The sequence below is a fragment of the Carassius gibelio genome, chromosome B24 (genome assembly GCF_023724105.1).
Source record: "Carassius gibelio isolate Cgi1373 ecotype wild population from Czech Republic chromosome B24, carGib1.2-hapl.c, whole genome shotgun sequence".
Taxonomy (NCBI): Eukaryota; Metazoa; Chordata; class Actinopteri; order Cypriniformes; family Cyprinidae; genus Carassius; species Carassius gibelio.
This window is the reverse complement of record NC_068419.1, coordinates 22,572,351-22,593,063: the sequence shown is the minus strand read 5'-3', so window position 1 is coordinate 22,593,063 and position 20,713 is coordinate 22,572,351. Positions and strand designations below refer to the sequence as shown.

At 34.5% G+C, this 20,713-nt stretch overlaps 2 protein-coding genes across 3 annotated transcripts; one reads left to right on the top strand and one right to left on the bottom strand.

Annotated features, from left to right (window-relative positions):
* Window positions 1–1,168: 1,168 nt before the first annotated feature.
* Window positions 1,169–3,895, top strand: zgc:56095 (Ferritin, lower subunit-like). 2 transcript variants are annotated; one of them, XM_052596733.1, is made up of 5 exons: window positions 1,169–1,326; window positions 2,314–2,414; window positions 2,724–2,870; window positions 3,059–3,184; window positions 3,311–3,895. In XM_052596733.1, the coding sequence occupies exons 2-5, from the start codon at window positions 2,316–2,318 to the stop codon at window positions 3,458–3,460; spliced, it is 522 nt and encodes a 173-aa protein (XP_052452693.1). In that variant the 5' UTR covers window positions 1,169–1,326; window positions 2,314–2,315; the 3' UTR covers window positions 3,461–3,895. The 2 variants fall into 2 exon arrangements, with proteins under 2 accessions (XP_052452693.1, XP_052452694.1); XM_052596734.1 differs by lacking the exon at window positions 1,169–1,326 and adding an exon at window positions 2,088–2,152.
* Window positions 3,896–5,406: 1,511 nt separating this feature from the next.
* Window positions 5,407–19,863, bottom strand: rpgrip1 (RPGR interacting protein 1). Its single transcript, XM_052595826.1, has 26 exons — window positions 19,779–19,863; window positions 19,196–19,313; window positions 18,867–19,066; window positions 18,293–18,398; window positions 17,996–18,010; window positions 17,484–17,627; window positions 17,223–17,328; window positions 17,068–17,091; window positions 16,760–16,906; window positions 16,608–16,681; window positions 14,396–14,607; window positions 14,057–14,163; window positions 13,875–13,925; window positions 13,572–13,751; window positions 13,326–13,443; window positions 12,579–13,079; window positions 12,287–12,435; window positions 10,720–11,068; window positions 10,141–10,316; window positions 9,270–9,635; window positions 9,113–9,173; window positions 8,920–9,017; window positions 8,184–8,373; window positions 7,508–7,592; window positions 7,244–7,371; window positions 5,407–7,154 (listed from the first exon to the last, which is right to left on the bottom strand). The coding sequence occupies exons 1-26, from the start codon at window positions 19,861–19,863 to the stop codon at window positions 6,928–6,930; spliced, it is 4,017 nt and encodes a 1,338-aa protein (XP_052451786.1). The 3' UTR covers window positions 5,407–6,927.
* Window positions 19,864–20,713: the final 850 nt, after the last annotated feature.

The window sequence follows — 20,713 nt, the reverse complement described above, 5'->3', positions numbered from 1 at the left end:
AGGAGCACAATCAGCACTAATGTAATTGTTTTCCCACCATGACATTCTTTTTGTTATGTTTCAAAATAGCTTTTAGATCTAATAAGTATTTTCTTGTTATTTACTTATTGCCAATTGCCAAGCAGTGTATATGTGGAAGTGTGAAAACTAAATCACATAGCTGAAAATAATTTTATTGTTATATTTACATTGTAAACAAACAATATGTCTTGACAGGCAGTGAATAAGAACAATTAAAAATTGTTACTTAATTTTATACATAGTGATTTTTTAGATAGGATGTACATGTATGTCAACTATTTATCAAAGTGGTTTCAGAGACAAGCATGTTGCCTTTTGTATAACTGCAAGCGTGACGTATTTGTCAAAAGCAGTTCATCAGGTTTTTCCTTTCTAAACAAAGGTGTCGTGGCCCTCTTCCTCTGTCATTATGATCAACACAACAATTGTTTTGTCAACTGCCACTTTTCATGAATGTACAAATCGGTGGCCTGTTTAACTTTAAAGTGATAAAGGTGCAGACAAATCTATTTGGAGAAATATTAGATGTAAAAAAAAGAAAAAATTATCTAACATAATATAGGTTTAAAAAATAAAACCAAAATTATAATTGTGGCATAAACATCAATAAATAGTAAATGAATATTCAGTTCATAGCAGAATTTATATATATAAGTATTATATATATATATATATATATATATAATATATATATTAGCTGTTATATTATTTACAACATTTTATGTATAACCCTGTTTTGAATCTTATATATGCCATATAAAAAGTTTAGCCAATCCTCAAACAAGCTTAATTATTTTAGCCTATGCTTTCACCAAAGTATCTTTAAGAGGAGGTAATCATTAACCTGTAGGGTTCATTGCATGTATTTAATTAATAAAATGTACGAAATGATTAAAATTTGTTTTTATTTAATTAAAAATAAAACTCTAACTGTAAACTAAGCTGTACTTGTCAAAAAATAAACATAAAAACACTTAAAATAACATAGAATGTGCATAAATTCAAGGTAAAAAAATAATGTTTTTACTAGTTTTGAAAAAAAAAACTATTTAGTACACTTTTAGGCTACATATGTCATAACTATCTCATGGAGATATATATATGGAGATGATACTATTGTTTTACGGCGATCCATGACTGGATGTGTTTGACTCCTCAACTGGAGATGTCGCTGTGTGTTAAAGCAATGGGAAGATTTACTGCCGAGGAAACAACGCATACTAGAACATAAACAGGATTTATAACTCAATCCATTAAAGTTGTATTGTCTCCAGGAGTAGTCTGACGCGTGTCGCTACTGAAGAGGTGAGCTGGTTTACATGAGCTGTTAAAGAGAATCTGTGAGAATAGAGTGCAACAGCAGAAAGCCATATAAACAATGTCGTCCATGTGACGTTATCTTTGTTCGTACGTGACGTTGCGTTTGGTACAATTTAATATAAACGTTATTAGACAAGTTCATATATATATATATATATATATATATATATATATATATATATATATATATATATATATATATATATATATATATATATATATATATATATATTATTTTATTTTTTTTTGTCTAAAATAGAGTAGAAATAGAAAGTTCAGGAAAAATTCGATTCCTCAGTTTTTTACTTCGATTACTCTACTTAATATTTTAGACCAACATGCACTTAACGTGTAACTTAAAAATATTATTAAAGCAGGAACGTTTGGTATACTCAATTAATACAATGACATTGTGATTTAAATTGGCAGTGGCAAAGTAAAAAAAAAAAAAAAAAGTGAACAACAAGTAGGCTAAATTAATTAAATTAAATAAATACATTTTTAATACAACATATGCAACTTTCCATGTCATAACAGGCTGAATTAAGTTCACAGCAACATATGTATAGAAACAAAACAATGCATATATTTAAAAGGTTTATATAGGATTTAAAATATATTTTTGTTTATTTATTTATTTTATTTTACTTATTTATTTTAACCAAGAGCCATACTGCAAGGACCGTTACATATCTTTAGTACTTTCCCCTGCCTTGTGTCACATCTGATAAATTTATAACTGGTAAGACAGAATGTAGTGTCATACACTCACTCAGTATCAGCACTGAACAGTGAACACACACTTTACACGGTGAGACAGAGTTGTGCAATCTGCATATATGGACATTTTCTTTTCATTTTGCTAGTACATGTAATGTTGGTCTTGAATCCAGCTCTGCTAAACTAACCTTTTTAAGTTTTATATTTTATTTAGTATTCTAGTTTATCTGTTTTGTGTGTTTTCCTTTTCAGAAATGTCTCTAGTCAAGCAGAATCTCCACCCGAATAATGAGGCAAACGTCAACAAACTGATCAACCTCAAACTGACGGCTTCATATGTGTACCTCTCCCTGGTCTGTTTACCAATTCCCATTTATGAAACGTTGTTTTTAGGTTTATTTACATTTGTGAGTTCTCTTGAAATGCATAGAAATACACATGAACACATTTTTCAGTGTCAGCAATTACTTAAAAGTGCATTGTGCACTTATTTAAAAAAAAAAAAAAAATCTAAATGAATAATAATGGAATCTTTGAGTGTTTAGAATTGAATATTCTGCATGCACTGATGCTGAATTACAATTGTTCATATACAAATACTTGACTCCTACATACCTGTTTAGACAGTAACACTAATACAGTCTCTCTGTGTCTCATTATAGGGAATGTATTTTGACCGAGATGATGTAGCTCTGCCCAACTTCTCAAAGTTTTTCTTAAAGCGTTCAATGAAGGAGAGGGAACAGGCGGAGCACCTGCTGGAGTATCAAAACACACGAGGAGGACGAATCATTCTCCAGACCATCGCGGTGAGGGAGTTTTAGAAGAAATGTTCACCTAATAATCCAAATTGTCATTTTAGTCACCCTCATGTCATTTCAAAAGTACAGTAAACAAAATGTACTTTAAAGTTTGAAGTGCATTACAAGTGAGTGTTCAAAACTGGTGTCATTGCCATCACATCATATAATTTATCTGTCTCCTTATCATTTATCAGAAGCCCAGTCGTGATGATTGGAAAGGAGGTATGGATGCTATCACTTTTTCTCTGGACCATCAGAAATCTCTTAACCGAATGCTTTTGGAGATCCATAAAGCAGCTGGAGAACACTCTGACCCTCATGTGAGTAGCATAAAATGAAAACCGAAATGAAATCCCTTGTATCTCTTATCTTGGTTGTTTTGCAATATAATTGCATATTATTTTTAAATAACAGTCAAACTTGTTTTCCCCATCATACTGTTCCAGCTGTGTGATTTCCTAGAGAGCAGCTTCTTTACTGACAGTCATGACACCATTAAGACGCTGGGTGACTACGCTAGCAACCTGAGTCGCCTCATCTCTTCTGACCCGCACGGCAGAATGGGAGAGTACCTGTTTGACAAGCACACTCTCTGATGCGCTCGGGTCGGAGTTTTGTTGCCAACATTACGTTAACAATATGTGCAGTGGTGAAGGAGTTTTGCACCACCGTTCCGTTTCATCGTTTTCACCTTTGGTACGAACCACAATTTGAAGTACATTTTACTCTGTTTAAAAGTTGGAATATACTATAAAATGTGCTATTCCAAACATAGTACCTCGAGTTCAAGCCTGAACTACCCCGTGTCTGTTTCCAGAGTTGAATAGGTGCTAGGGTAAAGCCATATCTTACCAAAGACCAGCCTGTGGGCTCCTGTAGTTTCTTCAGGAGAGGTTTAGTACAGTGTACCTTTGAAAATGAGTGTTTCTATGTATGTATTGTACTCCAGAAACTTCAGTTGCTGTGAATTGTCATACCTCAAACATGGTGCTTAATGTCAATATAGCAATAAATCAAGCATTCCAAAAAAAGATTGTTCTCTTTTTTGCAGGTTTTCTTGTACCTTTAATGTAGCCTCTTTACAGTATTATATTTATAAAGCTTGCAGCTCACTTGTAAAGTTACATTTGTATAGTCAAATCGAGCAAATCATTGACGGATCGCAGAGCAGCTTGACACATTGGAACTCGCAGTCCTGCTCATAAACTTGTGAAATGCCATCCCTTGTCAAAATGGGGAGCGTTCTTAAGGGAATTTAGTCATTTATTTATTTTTTATAATTTTATGTAAACATGATTTACATTAATTACAATTTCAACTTTACACATTATCCGTAAAAATGTATATTTAAAAAAAAATATATAATAATTATTAGATTATATTACACTGAATTATCTGACTAAATAAACCTGCTCTTTAAAGTGCTGACAGGGAGGAAAACTGCTCTTCTTGCTTATTTGACACTGCACACATCCTTACGCATGAACACCAGATGTTTTAACTGATGTTAAAGGCAGCTAGAATATGTCAGCCGGCCGCAGAGATAAGGACTTTAAAGCTGCTGACTCATTATGTGTGTTGTTGAGATATGAAAAGGTATCTGGTGGTGTATTTGTGCTTCAATGCTTTCTGTGTGGTTTATGTTCTCAAAACCACTAAACTGCAATGAATGCCTTGCAAACAATTTATTTCTACGACTAATAGATATACAGAGCTAACTGAAAAAGGGACATTTTAAAATACTAGTTTTATATAAAATTAATTTGTATAGTACTGTTTAACCAGGTACAACAAATAAGAGGGATCTAAAATAATATTGGTTTTCTCACAGTGCAGTAGATATAGAATTATACACAAAGCAAAGAGCAAAACACAACTTATTTAAGAGCTTACCTTATGCCTGTTTTTTTTTTTTTTTTTTGAACATTGATTTTTCTTTTATTTTCTTGGCATGGTTTAGACCATTATTATTATTAAAAAAAATTAAGTATAAATTTTGATGGTCCATATAGTATGATAGAGTGAAATATATGGAGCAGTAAGAAAATGTAAAAAAATATATATAAATATCAGTTGTCACTCCATATCTCCAAATAATATTTATGCATTTAACATATGCTTTTATCCAAAGCGACTTACAGCGCATTCAGATTATCAATTTTTACATATCATGTGTTCCTGGGAATCGAACCCCCAACCTTGTGCTTCATAGTGCAGTGCTCTACCAATTGAGCTGTTGATGTTGTGTGGGCCAAAAAAGCACATTGATGGTTGAATTGTACAAATAAAATAAAATAGTGTTCCTGTGGCTCAAGTGGTAAAGCACAGCGCAAGGTTGTGGGTTCAATTCCCAGAGAACCCATGTTAGGTAGAAAATGTTAGCCTGAATGCTAAAAAAATGCTTCTTGCATTCAGTAAAGATCTGACAGCAAAAAATATATATCAACATAAAGGGAGATGGTTTTATAATTATTCTAAAAGGACTTTTACATGCAAAAAAAAAAAAAGTATAAACTATCAATCAGATGACAGAAGCCATGTAGAAGATTATACAATGGGTTTTTAAAATTTTTTGTTCATGTTGATTTAGAGGCCTAAAAATGTATAAAATGTGACTACATTCATTTGTATAAAACGCCAAAACCTTTTGCTGCATTTTAATGCGGATTTCAAAGTTTCCCAGGCTGTTGTTTTCTAGAGAACAGAAGCGCTTTATTTAGCAACTCTTAAACAGATGGGGCAATCAAAACCTCAAGAGAAAGCAGAAGAGGCTGGTGAAAGATGCAGCATGGACTTGACCAGTGTCATTGGTATGAGGTTCCTCTCTAAAGGAGGAAGTTTCTTGATGTCACCAAGGGGATACGGGAAATGACATCATATCGGTTGGTTATTGAGCACATGCTGGACTCGATCCAATCTCGGTCTAAAAGCTTGAAGCTTCTGCGTGCTATAAACAAAAACAATCAGAGTTGTTTATTTACAAGTGAAACCACTGGAACCCAATCCACATGATTTCAAATAAACTATATCATTTCAATAAGCATGTATCCAATTCTCACTGGGGTTTTTTGTTGTTGTTTTTTTTTTTAATGGAAATTTTGTTCCAACATCTGCTCAAAGCTTCAAATTTACAGTACAGCATATATTTTATACATATGTGCAGTCACTTGTTCTCTAGTGACTTTTATCCTGCGCCATCAAAAACATAATGTTTTGGTTAAATTATTGTGGCTGTACACTCATTTCCTTCTGCATTTTTTATGTTGTTTTACTGACTGTGGTTAAGAGACTTAAAATATCATCCTGGTTACATACATAACCCTCGTTCCCTGATGGAGGGAATGGAGATGTTATGTTGTGATGACATGGGGGTTTACTTGAGAGCCCCAGTCCACTCCGACTTTCAGAGAAAACAACAGTGAATTTTGATTAGTGGATTCTGCATTCCTGAGCCACTCCCAGTGCATACGGGTATAAATAGATGACAAGTGCATGCACTTATTCAGGTTTTATGCTGAGGAGCATAAATAAAAATATAATAGAACGTAATAAATATATCACTGATACAGTCAACAACACAAAAGAAGACAATAAGACACCATCAACACAATAAAAGAAAGTAGCTCTCACAAATCGTCAAATACTAGACTATTAAAATGAGTCAAAATAAGCAACGTCACACAGGAAAACTTTAAATATCTCACCTTCGCTTTCATTTCAGACCATCTCCAAAAAGACATACAAAAAACAAAAACAAATGATTTACAAGTTTAACAGTTTATCAAGTAAACCCCTATGTGTTCATGACATAACTAGTAGTGACTGACAGATAGGGAGCTCTATATTTGTATACATTTTTTTATATTAAAACATTTAGCAACTTAAACCACATTCATGTTTTCTATAATTTAAACATGACAGTGTCATAGGTTTTGAACGGTTGAAAATGTTGCAAGAGGGAAATTTTGGATGTTGTAGAGTTAGTACAAAAAAAGGAATGTTCCCTACAGACTGGCCTGGTTTGAACATAACTTTAGGCTGGAGATGTTCCGAAGAAATGTCTTCAGAAATCACTGTCTTCATCAACTTCAAAATCAACCACATGCAACTCGTTGTTTTTTTGTATCCCACTTTCCTCCTCCTCCTCATTCTCTGTGCTATTTATTGGTCCTCCTCTCTCCCTTTCCACAATCAGATGATATTCCTGATAGATTCCAGTAAGAGCCTGTGCAGCTTCTACAGATACTTTCAGTTTTCCCACCACATCCTGTTCTTCATCCGCACTAACAACTGAAAGACAGGAAAAACACAAAGTCTTGCATTTATTTAAAGTTTAAATGTCTCTTTAAAATTCTCTTTTCATAATGAATGAATCTTACCATTGATTTGTTCTTCAATAAAATCATTTCCAGTCAGCAGAAGTTCTTGTAAATTCAAGTAGGCATATCCTACATCTTTACATTCTTCTTGCTCGTTCATGGGCTCACTGACTACTGTGAACTTTAACCTGGATGATTGAGGGGGGAAAACATAGAGGTTAGAAGATCTTTTTATATTTTTCATTTTATTGCCACATGAAATGGCATATAATATAACATAATATTTTTATATCTATCATTATCTCTCAGTTTCGCTCTGTTTACCTGCCCTGGTTGTGGTCTGTACCTTCCAGCATGGTGTAGAGGTAATGTCTCAAGGGAGCTGCTTCCATGCTATCCACATGGATAACTATTGATGATAATAACATATAAAAGAACATGAAGTGATTACTATGTGTTAGTTTTTTATCACTTTTTTTTTTTTTTTTTACATCAATACCAAGTTAATATATTAAATTGTTAAATGCAATGATGCCTTTGTGAAAAAAAAAGTGTGGTTAATTTTAAAATATGCCCACTTCAAATCTTGCGAGAAATGTATAATAAAGCTGTACTTGCAGGTAATATATTAACAAAATAAAATGCCAATTTTATTAAAGTAATAAAAGTACACTTTTAACACACTTAAGTACATTTTTTAAAGTGCCCTTTGTAATAATGTTGAGTTAAATATTTTACTTTTAAGTAAATTTTTTAAAAAGAAGTGCACTTATCTTAAACATATAACATTCCACAGATAAATGTAAAGTACTTTATTATGTTTCCAATATTGCATTTAAAGTTAATATATTTTAAATGAACTAAATTGGAAACATAATTGATTTTCAATATACAGTTAAAGCTAAATGAACGTTTGGGCCAATGTGAGTCTGTCTACACAGAGTGATGTTAAAGGACATGTAAGACACTTTTAAGACACATTGTACTTTTGTGACCTTACCTCGTGTAAAGTTATAATGTATTTCCTCCCCATCTGTTGGTTTACGCAGGGACATGGGTGTTTCTGTTGTCTCCATGGGAATACCTAGGAGACGGTACTCCACATATACCTGATGCACTGATTGGTCAAGTGCAACACTAGAAGAGCGGTTAAAAGAAAGTGAGAGGATCTCCACTCTGAGTCTGTCTCCCTGTGAGACACAAAGACAAATGTTTGATTTTATTATATAATACCTACTCTTTACATCTAAGACCAGAAACATACTCTATGCGAGTAAATGAACGCCAGCTGGATTTCACAGAATGTTTCAAAATGTTTAAATAGCAATTAATAGTGCAATGCATTTAATGCAAAAGAAGTGTGTGTTGCATTCTTTGAGTTGCCACAAGGGGCACTACAGACGATTTGAATTGTCATAATAACTGATAAAAATGATTCTCCAAATTAAAATCTAACTACATAGTATTATAGTGTTCAGTCATTAAATTACTGTAGACATGAATCACTGTAACATGATTTGTTCCTTATTGTAGTTGAAAATGACTTGAGGTAAAGATTTGTCTTGAAAATGACTAAAAAGGTTTTAGTCATATAACCTGCCTTTTAGTAGATTTAATCGGAAGCTACTAGGAAAATAACAGCTAAGCTTTAATCCCCTATTGAGAAACTTTTAATGTTTGACATTCTATTCTATATAACATGTCTGTTGTCTTTCAGTCAGTTGTATGATCATCACCTTTTTATGTGGTTTTGGTGGGTGAGGGATTATGATGACGTCACTTCCATTTGAATCTCTTGATTCATCAGACTGAAGGGCATCCATGTCATTTTGAGCTATTTTGGATATAGGAGGTAAAAAGAAGTTAAGCTTTAACTCATTGTTTTGAAATTTGTGAAATGTATAAGTGACTTCTGAGGAAAAATCTCACTTCTGTCTTCAGTTTCATCTTCCTGATCTTCATATTCTTGTTCCTCTTCCATTTTAATTTGCTTCGAAAGAAAATACATTGAAGACCCTTTTAAACTGACATTCATTACTCAGTTGACACTAAGTATTCTTGTTGCATTTCTTTCTCAGGTCCTTACCTGTGTCGAGTCGCTTCGATAGCTCCTTTGGCTGCGAGGGGTGCTCGGCACTGAGGTCGATGGTTTCAAGTCCACTCGATTGGATTTTTGAGACTTAATAGACATGGCGGGACTCAGGTAAGGTGCCGTTGTTGGTTTCAATTTTTCCTGTATGTTCAACGCTGCAGTGCGGTGTTGCTTCCGTCTAACCGATCTTAAAGGTTGAGCCAAACTAGATGGAGGTTTCCGATGATAAGACGTGGGTTCAGTCACCTGTATGGATGGCGATGGAAGTGTGAATGAACCTTTTTGAGGGCTTCTAATGGCTGTGGATGGTTGAGTGTCAGTGGTCTTGACTCCATGTTCTGGTGGAGGCCGAAGCTGAGACTGAAATTAAGTTGAAAGCGATTATATTTTTCTGGATTATTAAGGCCAATTCACACTGCACCGACAAACGCCAACAGACTAATCTGTCTGAGTTTGTTTTATCGGTGTGTTACCCCAGTTGGTGTTAGTTGGAGTTTGTTTTTGCCCAAATGAACATGCCCAATCGGCATTTGTTGGGTCGTGGAATGTCTGAGCAGTGTGAAATGATTTTCCTTCAAATGACAACAAACTCAATATATTCTATATCAAATAGAATATTCAATTAAATATTCAAAATATTATAAAATGCAAATGACTAAGATGATTCAAATAGATGAAACAGTTGAAATAAAATGTTATAAGAGGTCAGTTATTAGTTAACAACATTGATGATGTCTCTTTTAACAATTACATGTGCATTTAGTATTATATTTGTATGTAGTATGTCTTGATTTACAGTAAATTATGAAATGTGGAAGTGTGAATGAAATACAGTGGGAAGTTATTGTCATTCACAGATACGCACCCTGGGCTTTGCAATGGGTCTCTGTGAAACCTCAACACTGGGAACCATTCTGTCTTTCTCTTCTACTTCTCTTTCTCTTGAGGGTGTCTCAGGTGACTGGAAAGGGTATTTCCACCTGAGAGTGGCCCTCACCATTCCTCTTGGACTGCCAGCAGGATCTCGAAGCACATAATCGCCTGAGAGCAGGGAACAAAGTAAACATTACTCACCTCAGTTAACCTTTGTCTTCATGAATATTGGTCATGAGAGAGAGAGAGAGAGAGAGAGATGCAACTATGCTAATTTGTTTCTCTTGGCTGAATCTCGGATAACTGTTTATATATATATATATATATATATATATATATATATATATATATATATATATATATATATATATATATATAAATGATCCTTGTAAAAAACTACTGTGCAACAGTTTGGAACTGTATTTTTATCAAATAAATGCAGTCTTGGTGAGAATAAGAAACTTACTTCAAAAGCATTAAAACCATCTTAATTATTCCTAACTTTTGACTGATGTCCCAATTATATATTTTTATTTAAACTGTTTAATTGCATCCTGATCGGAATGATTACCTCTGATTGGTCTGCCAGCTGCAAGGGCTCGTAGTGGGATTGGCGTCTTTGCCAAATATGTGGGAGGAGTCTGACGCTCGCTGTCATCAAACACATACACCCACAGGCTGCCCACATTCAGGTATTCTAATAAATCTGTGGTTACAGCTAATGGATAGCTCACTGAGTCTTCAAAGACAGGATCCACACAGCATTGAATTATGGGTGTAGAATGAGGTGGTAGGTCATAAAGGCGATATGTTAAGTATGCATCAGGGAGTAGTCCTGGCCAGTGGGTACTGAGGCCCACACAGCGCTCCAGTACCACCTCAAGTTCATTGGGTATCCCTACACCATAATCATATATTTCCTGCAAAACACACACAAATCACATGCTTATCAGTTTGAGGTAGTACATTCGGTAACACTTTAGTTTAGGAACCAGTTCTCACTAGTTACTTAGCATGCCTATCATATTGGTTGTGTATTAGTACTTATAAAGCTGATGTGTGACCCTTGACCACAAAACCAGTCATAAGGGTCATTTTATCGAAATTGAGATTTATACATCATGTGAAAGCTCAATAAATAAGCTTTCCTTTGATGTACTGTGTGGTTTGTTTGGAATGGACGATATTTGGCCGATATACAAGTATTTGAATATCTGGAATCTGATGGTGCAAAAAATTATATTAATAATACAATAAAAATACTGAGAAAATCACCTTTACATTTGTCCAAATGAAGTTCTTAGCAATGCATATTACTAATAAAACATTATGTTTTGGTATATTTATGGTAGGAAATGTATAACTATCTTCATGGAAGATGATCTTTACTTAATATCCTAATGATTTTTGTCATAATAGAAAAATCAATAATTTTGACCCATACAATGTTTTTTGACTATTGCTAAAAATATTCCCCAGAGACTTAAGACTGGTTTTGTGGTCCAGGGTAACATACAGTATTAATGCCTTATTCTGCATAACCTTATTATATGTCCCTAAAATCCTACCCCTGCATAAACTTAACAACCACCTTACTGACAATTTATAAATAGCAATTAGGAGTTTATTAAACCAAAAGTCATAGTTAATAGTTAGTTTTCCCAAACTATGACTTTCCCACTTTTCTGGAATACAACTGGTAATGTTTATAGCCTCTAAGCTGCTTGTTTTCATAAAGTAAAAGCATAAAAAGACCAAGGGCTGTTGTCCTCCAAAAATGATAAAAAGCACATTAAAACTACTAGGAACTATTGTTACGGCACTTTTGGTGCTTCTATTTTTCTGTTTTAGCATTTTTGGACTTACTGTTCACTGTATACTTTTACATTAAGAAAAATATAGATGTTCTACTTACTGTAAATGGGTCAAAATACTCTAAATTTCAGCTAACTAAAATCAAGTGCCACTTGAAAAAATCAATATACTCTAAAAGTAGTATGAAGTGTACTTCTTTTTCACAAAGGCAGGTTTGAAAGTGTGAGTAAACAATAGAACTTTCATCTTAGTGTGAACTCTCAAGCTCTCAAGACTTTCCTAAAAAGCCCTGTCCCCACCATGTGGTATGTGATGGCATTTACCTCTGGTTCACCATGAGCCCATTCTGAACCTCTGGTGTGTCTCATAGCTGCTCTACTAGTGGCTCTTTCCATTTGAGGTCCTGTGAGTTCCACCTGAGGGTGTAAACACACCCAAAACTCAAGGATTCCTATAACTTCCCCTTCAGCTCCTGCAGAAGAAAGAACAAAGTGATCTTAAAAATTCAATGGGAAATATTATTGCAATGAAGAGCTATAAAAGTGAATGCCAAATCAAACACACGCATATGAAGCTGTTTTACTGCAAAGCTTATCTGACCATATTTTATATTACCTGTGATGTTGGTTCTGTTATTCATTCGTTCACCCGTGCGCTGTAGAGCTCCCATCAAAGAAATCCTTGCTCTCCCACGGGTCATAAATTGCACCCCTCCAAGCGCCTGGTGCAGTTCAACAGTGATGGACCCGCCCTGAACCCTGAGCTTCTCCAGGTCGAACTCAGTGAGGGCGTATTGCGAGGTGAAGCCATAATTTGGCTGTCCACCTGATATTAATGAAGTTGAGAGGGTTTCAAAGTCGAGGAACCCATAGGTGCAGAATGTTGCGACCCCTTGGTGATCTCCTGTGCATTGTCCCATGAGTCTCAATCCCAGAGGTGTGAAGGTGGCTCCTGTTAGATGGACCTCCAGAAGAGATTCTCCTCCACGCAGCTGTGTGATTATAGCGCCCTCTGCAGCAGGCTTGACTGACTCTTGTTCCAGCCCTGTCCAGGTGTACTGCAGGGGTATGGTCTGCTTATAGTTTCTAGGGCTGTATGCTATGTCTTTGAGCTGAGCTAAAATAATAGATGAAAATATGATGTCATCATACATGTATTATTAACTGGAAATAGAGGAAAAGGGGAGAACGGGGCTAGTTGTCAATGTCTTATGTACTGTATTCAATATTTCTCAGTATAGGTTTATTTTTTTCAATATAGTCTATATATATATATATATATATATATATATATATATAAAACAAGCATCATTACTACTTGGGACATCTAGCCCCAATCTCTTATATACTGTAAACCTCTAACCTTGTAAACTGTTGATTTGAAGACTTCTGCTTTTCAGCAATTTGTCTTTTTCACCTGCCCTCCTTCTATTCTCCTCCCTCTCTCTCTCAGATTTTTCCACAACTGTCTTCATCTCGTTCTATAAAAGAAAATACTGTTGGTGTGATGGTTGATGTTTTGGTTCACGTGGAATGAAAAGAGCAATATTCTGAGCAATATATGCAACAGCTGTAATATACCGCATTCTCAGTGCAAATGTGTGTGTACCTGAAGGTCAGCATTCAGTCGATGCTGAAGTAACAATAAATCCCTTGTTTTCTGGAGTTCCAAAACAGTTTCTGCACATGAAGCCTGTACTGCAGTCAAATCCTTTGACGCTTCCTCTATCTTTTCGTCTGTTTTCAAGAAACACATCATCCCTTGAGTCTCCCGCTGAATTCTAAAGGCCTAAGAGAAGAGCACACAAATAAAGAAAGAAACAAAAAGAGGGAATGAAACAAGCTAAGCAAAATGTTATTATATAGCTGCTTAAATATATTGAAGTATCTAAACATAAATGAAACATCTTACCTTAATCTGCAGCAGAGTCTCACTCAGATCTTCCACACTCATATCAAACTCCTGATAGAGAAGGAAAAATAGAATATGCGCATTATATGGAGATATACTGATATACAAATTGTAATGAATTGAATGTCTGACCCCAGATTCTGTTTGAGAAGTACATTTTAGCCCAGGACAGCAAATTTTACTTTTGTAACAGAGTCCAGTTTTTCTTGCAAAGATGTGACTTCCTGCCTGTGCTGCAGGACTTCTCGCTCCAAGCAGTCGTGTTTTTCTCTGAGGAACGTAACCATATCTGAAACACATTCATTTTATTAAAAAGATGTGCATTAAACATGTTAAAGAACAAGAACATTTGATATATTTAGCATATTGACAATCCAATATGTCATGTTGACTACACAATGTCCAGGAGTCTCTACAGGATAAACACAATATCACACATTAAAGCTGCTACGATGGGCTCTTCCAGAATAAGCTGAGAAGTGATGCTGCTCGTCGAAAGTCTGGCAATGCATGAGTCTTACCTCTGTCTCGCTCCTTCTCCTTCTGAAACTGGTCATTCTCTTGTCTCATCTGTTCCTTCTCCTGCTCCAGCATTTGCTTTTCTTTCCTTTCTTCCTCCAGTCTTTGTTCAAGCCTCCATAAATCCTCTCTCCAACTCTCCTCTGTATATTGTTCACTTCTTTTGTCTTTTTTATCATGTTGTCCTTCTTGATGGTTCTGTACAGACATAGTGCTATGGAGGAAACCAGTGAATTTAAACAATCAACAAATTTTAGGCCTTCAAAACGATCATTAATTTTACACTTTCATGATTGCATGATATTTTATACCATTATATAAAAAGACTTTTCAATAACATTATATCCAATTTATATATGCTTCATTGTCAGAAAATTAGAGAAGATTTTTTTGGTTTATTTCCTTTTTAAATCTGACTTCTTGACTTTTGGGTAGATTTCACAGTTTCTCTTTGTGATTTCACTATTATCTTGTATTCTACATTTATAGTTGATGTTTGAGCATAGCAAACTGATGCCAACATTTGTGCTTTTTGCACAATCATAAACTGTGATAAACTACATTTTAAAAAGTGCTATCAAACAATTAATCGCTTCCAAAAAAAAAAAAAAAAAAAAAAAAAATATATATATATATATATATATATATATATATATATATATATATATATATATATATATATATATATATATATATATATATATATATATTCTTTTTTTTTTTTGCGTAATATATGTATGTGTACTGTGATATATTATTACAATTTGATCAAATAATATTGTGATATATTATTACAATTTAAAATAATTGTTTTTAAATTTATTATACTTTAAATTATAATTTATTTCTGTGATGCAAGCTGAATTTTTAGGATCATTATCACATGATCCTTTATAAATTATTCTAATATGATGATTCATTATCAAAGTTGGAAACGGTTCTTAATATTTTTTCAGAACATGTGATACTTTTTTAGGATACTTTGATGAATAAAAAGAAAAAAAAAAGAAAAAAAAGAAAAAAAAAGAAGCTATGTTTTTAAATCATAAAATTTTTGCAATAACAATATACACTACTGGTCAGAAATTTGGCGTCAGTAATTTTTTTTCTTTCTTTTTTTTTTTTAAATAAAATCAATACTTTTATTCAGCAAGGATGTGTTAAATTGATAAAAAAAGTGATAGTAAAGCAAATATATTATTAGAATATATATTATTAGAATTTTCTTTTTTGAATAAATGCAGTTCTTTTTAACCTTTTATTGATCAAATATATTAGACAGCAGAACTGTTTCCAACACTCATAATAAATCATAATATTAGAATGATTTCTAAATGATCATGTGATAGAGTGGATGTTACATGTGACACTGAAGGCTGGAGTAATGATGCTGAAAATTCAGCTTTGCATCACAGGAATAAATTATTTCTTATAAGTATATTTAAATAGAAAACTATTATTTTAAGTTGTAATAATATTTCACAATATGACTGTTTTTTCTGTATTTTTGATCAAATAAATGCAGGATTGATGAGCAGAAGAAACTTCTTTCAAAAACATAAAAAATATTAATATTTCCAAACTTTTGGTCTGTACTGTATATATTTCAGAAAAATATGTTATGTTTATATTTTACATATATTTATTTATAATATAAATTATATGAAAATAAATATAGACTTAAATATTTTCAATAAGCACTGTATGTTTGTGTATTTATGTATACATAAAAATGTACACAGAACACGCACATACTGTATATTATGCAAAAAAAAAAAAAAAAAAAATATATATATATATATATATATATATATATATATATATATATGTGTGTGTGTGTATATATATATATATATATATATATATATATATATATATATATATATATATATATATATATGTGTGTGTATATATATATATATATATATATATATATATATATATATATATGTGTGTATATATATATATATATATATATATATATATATATATATATATATATATATATATATATATATATATATATATATATATATATATATATATATATTCCAAAATCATCAGTTACATCAGCTAGTGAGCCGACTGGTGCCATTATTTTGTTTTGACGGACATAAATTGAAAAGTGGTTGGCATGGTCATGCAACATTATGGAATCACCTATCCCTGATTGTCCCCCCATCAATGCCCCTGCCTTCCACCTGAAACACTCACCACTCCAGAAGTGAATCATAGCTGTTCTTCAGGAGGTTCCTCTCCCCCTCCAGGTCTGAAACCCTCTCCTGAAGCTGAAAAACAGATGTTAGTAAAAGACTGCAAACACAAAAACTTAAAACAAAAGAGCAAAAGTGCAAGCCAAACAGTACCTCCCCCAGAGCTTGCAGTGAAAGTGTGGCAGCATTGAGCTGGCCCTCAAGCGTCAGCACTCTCTGCTTCTCCTGTTTCAACAGCTCACTCAGCTCCTCCACCTTCCCCAGCAGTGCTCCTTGACTCTCTTTTAAAGACCTTTGGCCCTACAGTATATTTGCCCATATAAGACAAATAAAACATAAAACAGAACCACATTGATTCAATATTATTCTCAGACCTTGTACATGTTTGTATGATACTTTCTGTGATGAAGAAAGTCAAAAATGCAAAATTTGGGAAATGTTTAATTTCAGGTTAAGCTTACCTCCTCCAGCTGGTTCTCATAAGCCTTAAAAAGAGCACAATTATAGAGAGGATTGAGGATGTTTGTTTTAAGGCAGAAATATTATTTGGAAGACATTACACCAATGATTTAAGTGGAAGACTCATGATCACTATGATCTTGGTATTATGGCTCACCTCCTGAAGAGCAGCAAACTTTTCCTGAAGGACCAGAAGGGAGGTGCTCTTTTCAGAAAGCTGCTTCTGCAATCTTATCACATCTACATTATCTTTTATAATGAGTCTGTGAAGAAGAATACAAATTGTTACATGCATGCTGTGTTGTTGACTGATTCTGAATAGAAACTGTATGAGCATGAACACTAGATGTGATTGACCAGGCTATTTTAAATGTACTACTGATTAATAAACTATTTATTATTACAAGCTCTATCCTACCTGTGTCCATCGGCTTGTTGTTTGCGCAGGTCTTTCACGATACCTTCAATTTCTTTCTCTTTGTCTCTGAGTGATTCTCTGAGAGAATGAGCAGACAGCTCCAGCTCTGCCACCCTCCCTTGCTGGTTTTCTATGATTGTAGATCTGCTGAAAAAAAAAAAAACAAGCTGGAAAATTAGAAACGTGGATGTAAAAACCAGTTATGGACAACAAAGCACAAGCAAGGTAATACACTGCATTAGCAAATGATTTGTCATCAGGAATATATACTTAAATAAAGTCTATTTTAGGCTAAATAAATTATCAGTCTTTTTGAGTGAAAGCAGATCTACATTGCAGAGGTCTATGAATTCTGCCATAAGAAAAAGAACTCAAATATTCTTAATGTTTTTTGCTTTTTTCCGTACTTTCTTTGTGTGCTTTTGCTGAGTTGCAGGAAAATGAAGCAAGGCACTATATACTGTGTTTTTGCAGAAATACAAAGAATGTAAAAACAAAAACATCCAACAAACCTGAGTAATGCAAGTCTGCATATTCATAGGAAAAAGAGGCAGAAAGATTGAGGACAATATTTTTTGTGTGTGTGTATTGACCATCACTATTACTCAGGTCATGACTTTTTAGTGTAATTTTTTTTTTTTTTTTTTTTTTTACGAAGTTTGCAGTTCGTAACTGCAGTTTATAAATTTAGATTATACAAAAAGTATCATTCCGTTCATAACATAACATCAAGTTTAACAACCTATTTGTATGGTATATATTATATTTTGTAAAAACATTCACAAACACATACCCACAGGTCAACTTACAATCTGTCTATATCTCCTCTGGAGTCTTCCAGTGAACTGATGCCATAGCGGGCAGGAGCGGTTTGGGCAGCTCGTCTGACCCCTCCGTCCCCATCCACACCTCGCCCTGAGAAAGAGAGAGAAGAGACTGAATCAATTCTGGAATACAAAACCAAATAAACACCCTTCTAAGTACTGATTTAGTACTGAAAGTGTGAGTGACGTGACATACAGCCAAGTATGGTGACCCATACTCAGAATTTGTGCTCTGCATTTAAACCATCCAAAGTGCACACACACACCGTGAACACACACCCGGGGAGCCATTTATGCTGCGGTGCCCGGGGAGCAGTTAGGGGTTCGGTGCCTTGCTCAAGGGCACCTCAGTTGTGGTATTGTCGGCCCGAGACTCGATCCCACAACCTTAAGTTTAGGAGTCAACTCTCTAACCACTAGGCCACGACTTCCCAAAACTTCCCAGAACTACTGACATATTAAGTCATTCAAAGTGCCGTATTATTTGTATGTACAAGCCACCACTTCAAACAAGCAATACAGCAATATTACCAGTTTATCATACCCAGTGATTCCTCACCTGTCCGTGGCCTGTTATGTGTCCTGATGCCCAGGTCTAAGATGTGTTGCTTGGCTAAACTGAGTTTGCTGTGCAGTGCCCGCTTCTGACTCTCTAGAGTCGCTACTCTAGCCTCTAGCTCTTGAATCGTGTCCTCCAGCTCTCCATCCCTCCCAGCAGACGAAGGGCCTTGCTTCAATCGCAGCAGTTTTGTTGACAACCTCAAATAGACAAAACTTGCATTAAAGCACTAATCCTTTCTAAGTTGTGTCAAATGAGATGAATGGAAATGAGGACAAAACTTTCTCCTGGTATTATGGCTCAGTTAGTTAGTGTGTGTGTAGGCTTACCTGCGTAGTTTTTGCTCTTGTGTGCGGCTGTGTTGTTTGAGAAGTGTGTTCTCCTCCTGTAGATGGAGACATTGGTCCTCCAGCTGCTCGCGTGATATTTTGAACAATCGCTGGCGATCTGTATAAAGACATAGAGACTTATCGACCCAAAGGTCTGTTTACAGTACTTGCTCAGAAGCTGCTCTTCTATAGCTCAGGATACTGCAGAAGTAGCTCACAATTATAGTGGCTTATATTAACTTGGAGTATTGAATAGTTACACAAGTTAAAAACTAGAGGATCGCATAGCTCAGATAATTTAGATGTGAGAATGTTTGAGTTCTCCGACTTTGAGAACAGTTTTTGAGACATTTTTGAGATCCCTTCTGAAATGTATACATTTTTAAAGTGCTTGTTTTCAAGATTGTTGTATTGACCGACACCTTACCCTTTATTTTGAATACCTGCGGTGGTCTTCTCCAGTTTCTGGTGTCTTGATCTGTATCTGAAAAAAGAAAATCTAGACCAGTTCCGCACATTTAAAGAAACAAAATAGAAATAAAAATGATCTTTAACCGAAAAAGCCACACAGCTCTATGCACACCTGTGAGGACAGTTAACAGCCCCGCTCTCAAGCCCACATCCCTCACGGGGAGGTCACCTGCTGTCTCATCCACTGCCAATGACATTATGAGAACTACCAGACCCAACCAATCACTGAAAGGGATTCAGGAAGTGATGTCAAGCACTTTTTAAATTATTTTATCGAACAGCAAGACCACTTCTATTAACTAGTGAAAGCAAACGTGTGCATGGATTAAACCCTCAGATTGTCAGATTTTATTGTAACTTCCTTTAATAATGAAAACATTTAAAGCTAGACAAATAAATAAAGTGATGCTGATGCAGATGCAGATGAACTGGAAGACATGGAAGGCACTGACGTGTGTAATGAATAAGCTGTGTAAAGTTCTCTCAGTGACATACCTGTATGTGTGTCTGTGAGTCTCCTGCACGCTGCACAGAGCTTTAATGAGTGTTAATCCTCCTCTCAGAACCTGTCTATGTCATTCATCTTCCCTCACCTGTCTGTCCTCTCCTGTTGTCCACCTGTACTTCTGTCTTCCTCACAGTCAACTCATCAGCTTCAGCATGAAACTTCTCTCTCGTTTTAGATTTGATAGTTCGTTTCTCTCATTCTTTGAAATACGCTGTTTCATCAATCCTGCTTTAATCTGCTTAATCTCTCTCTGCAGCTCCTCCTCTCAGTTTTGTTCCTGCCAGTCTCACAGTGTTTACAAATAGCCTACACTGAGCATGTATGCAAATATTTCACATCTTCCCCATTATCAAACAACTTCAAATACTGATAATTAACTGTGGAATGATCAGTAATAATGTAGCATTTGTCTAATGACAAATCCTAAAAGATGGTTATTATTATAAAGATAAGCAGCATATGGTTTGAGAATTCTTCTCTCTGATTGGCTGTAGTTATAGTAACTGTTTAATAATCCGATTGGCTGTTGTGTTTGTAGT

Excerpts from the sequence above, each read along its gene's own strand:
- zgc:56095 (XM_052596733.1), top strand. The coding sequence starts at position 2,316 with ATGTCTCTAGTCAAGCAGAATCTCCACCCGAATAATGAGGCAAACGTC. Across the intron at positions 2,871-3,058 it reads TCATTCTCCAGACCATCGCG|AAGCCCAGTCGTGATGATTG; the intron begins GTGAGGGAGTTT and ends ATCATTTATCAG. Across the intron at positions 3,185-3,310 it reads GAGAACACTCTGACCCTCAT|CTGTGTGATTTCCTAGAGAG; the intron begins GTGAGTAGCATA and ends ATACTGTTCCAG.
- rpgrip1 (XM_052595826.1), bottom strand. The coding sequence starts at position 19,863 with ATGTCATTGGCAGTGGATGAGACAGCAGGTGACCTCCCCGTGAGGGAT. Across the intron at positions 17,092-17,222 it reads AGTTTGCTGCTCTTCAGGAG|GCTTATGAGAACCAGCTGGA; the intron begins GTGAGCCATAAT and ends GCTCTTTTTAAG. Across the intron at positions 12,436-12,578 it reads TAACAGAACCAACATCACAG|GAGCTGAAGGGGAAGTTATA; the intron begins GTAATATAAAAT and ends TTTCTTCTGCAG.